The 1,674-nt window shown below is 53.9% G+C and overlaps 1 protein-coding gene across 1 annotated transcript; it reads right to left on the bottom strand.

Moving 5' to 3' along the window:
- Positions 1-235: 235 nt before the first annotated feature.
- Positions 236-1,084, bottom strand: LOC103720713. Its single transcript, XM_008810551.1, has one exon. The coding sequence runs from the start codon at positions 1,082-1,084 to the stop codon at positions 236-238; it is 849 nt and encodes a 282-aa protein (XP_008808773.1).
- Positions 1,085-1,674: the final 590 nt, after the last annotated feature.

The raw sequence follows: 1,674 nt of genomic DNA, 5'->3' as shown, positions 1-1,674 counted from the left end.
AGTACAGATGTTAATGTGCATCAAATCGTGGATTGAGGACGGTGAATGATCGTGATGACTCGGATCAACCCAATAATGGATCACGGAAACCCCTTTTGGTCCCAGTAGACAGCCGTGCAAAATTGCACTACCAAAAGCAGCAAAATATATCAACCGAAAGAAAGGAAGTTGCCGCAAAGTCTTGATGGTCGGAATTAACATCAAAAATTTCTTTTGAATATGCTGTGCGTACGAGCTATATATATAATTGCCGGTGATCCCAGGGACCCCGGGCACTCTCCTCATCCTCCTCCAAAGTTAGAAAAGAAATAGTGCTGGGGGACCCAAAACCCTTTGCCCCTGCAGGCGCCTGGGCATCCGGCCGATCCGTGCTCGCGCTTGCAGCAGCTTCCACCTTCCCCCTCGTGGAGGATTGCGGACCCAAGCATGGATCAAAAGATTGCGACATGCCACCTGTGGGTGCAGCAGTGGAGCCCGTGCTGGCGCTAAAGACACCAGAGGAGCTGGAACTGGAAGAACTGGGGCCATCCAGGATGCTGGGCGAGAGGAAAAGGCGCGCTTTCCGTCCGGTTAAGGGCCTCGCTGCCACCCCGGCCTCCTGGCCCGTGGATGATGTTGGCCACAAACCAAGATTGGGCACGCCGGCTTCTTCTTTCCGGCCAGCATGCAGTGATAGCCTGGCACCGAGAGCATTTGCCAGCTTCCCATCAAGCAGCTTCGCCTGCAGCGCACCGACAAGCCCCTCTGATGACTCGCCGCTGTGATCCTCGAACGAGAAGGGTGGCATGTCCTCCAAGGGATGGTCATGACCCCCTGTGGCTCCAGCTCCAGAGGGGGTACTAGTGGAATCGAAGTTGGTGCGTGCATTGGCTCCACGGAGGGTTCGGGCAGCTTGGTCATATGCCCGTGCCGCGTCCTCGGCCGTGTCGAACGTTCCGAGCCACAGCCTGACCTTCTGCAACGAGTCCTTGATCTCCGCCACCCACCTTCCGGACGGCCTCTGCCGCACTCCGATGAACCTCTTCTGCTCTCCCGACACCTTCTTCCTCCGTTCTTTGAGACCACCATCGACCGTCCCGACCATGAGCGCTCCTGATCCTTCTTGCTCTCCCCGCACCCCTTTGGCTACCCAATGAAGCCACCACCACTTTCCGACATGATTCCAACGTCGAATCGATGAAAACTAGAGCTGCAAGCAGCACTCTAATAGTAATGGCGTGGTGAGTGTGGACAAGGAGAAGGTGACAGGTGGGTCCCGTTCCAAGTTCCGATCAACTAAACGGCAAAGAAAATGTCAACAACTAATGCAGGCGACGTCGTTGGCGTCGATGCAAGCGATGACGAGGCCGTGGAATTTGGTGGAGCCCAGGGAAACAAAAGGCCGCCCTCCTGACATGGACAGAATCAAACTGAATGAAAGGAAGATTGAAGGAACCACACGCAACCATAATGGCAAAGCCAGTCTTCCATTCTCGGTGACATCATCATCGTCATCACCGTCCAAATGTTTTCCCATCATATATAGAGTTAGCCAGGCCTCACGGCGGGGTTCAGCAGACTTTCGGAACGGTATACTTGGAAAGAATACTTCAACTTAGGCGTTTAAGCCTGACATCAATATGACATCTCAATTGTATATCCAAAAAACAATAGCTGGCCTGGTCAGATGTGCCT

Source organism: Phoenix dactylifera, unplaced genomic scaffold (assembly GCF_009389715.1).
Source record: "Phoenix dactylifera cultivar Barhee BC4 unplaced genomic scaffold, palm_55x_up_171113_PBpolish2nd_filt_p 000267F, whole genome shotgun sequence".
NCBI lineage: Eukaryota > Viridiplantae > Streptophyta > Magnoliopsida > Arecales > Arecaceae > Phoenix > Phoenix dactylifera.
This window is presented reverse-complemented; position numbering and strand designations above follow the sequence as displayed.

What these genes read in the sequence shown, in the direction of transcription:
- LOC103720713 (XM_008810551.1), bottom strand. Translation starts at nt 1,084, where the DNA reads ATGGTCGGGACGGTCGATGGTGGTCTCAAAGAACGGAGGAAGAAGGTG.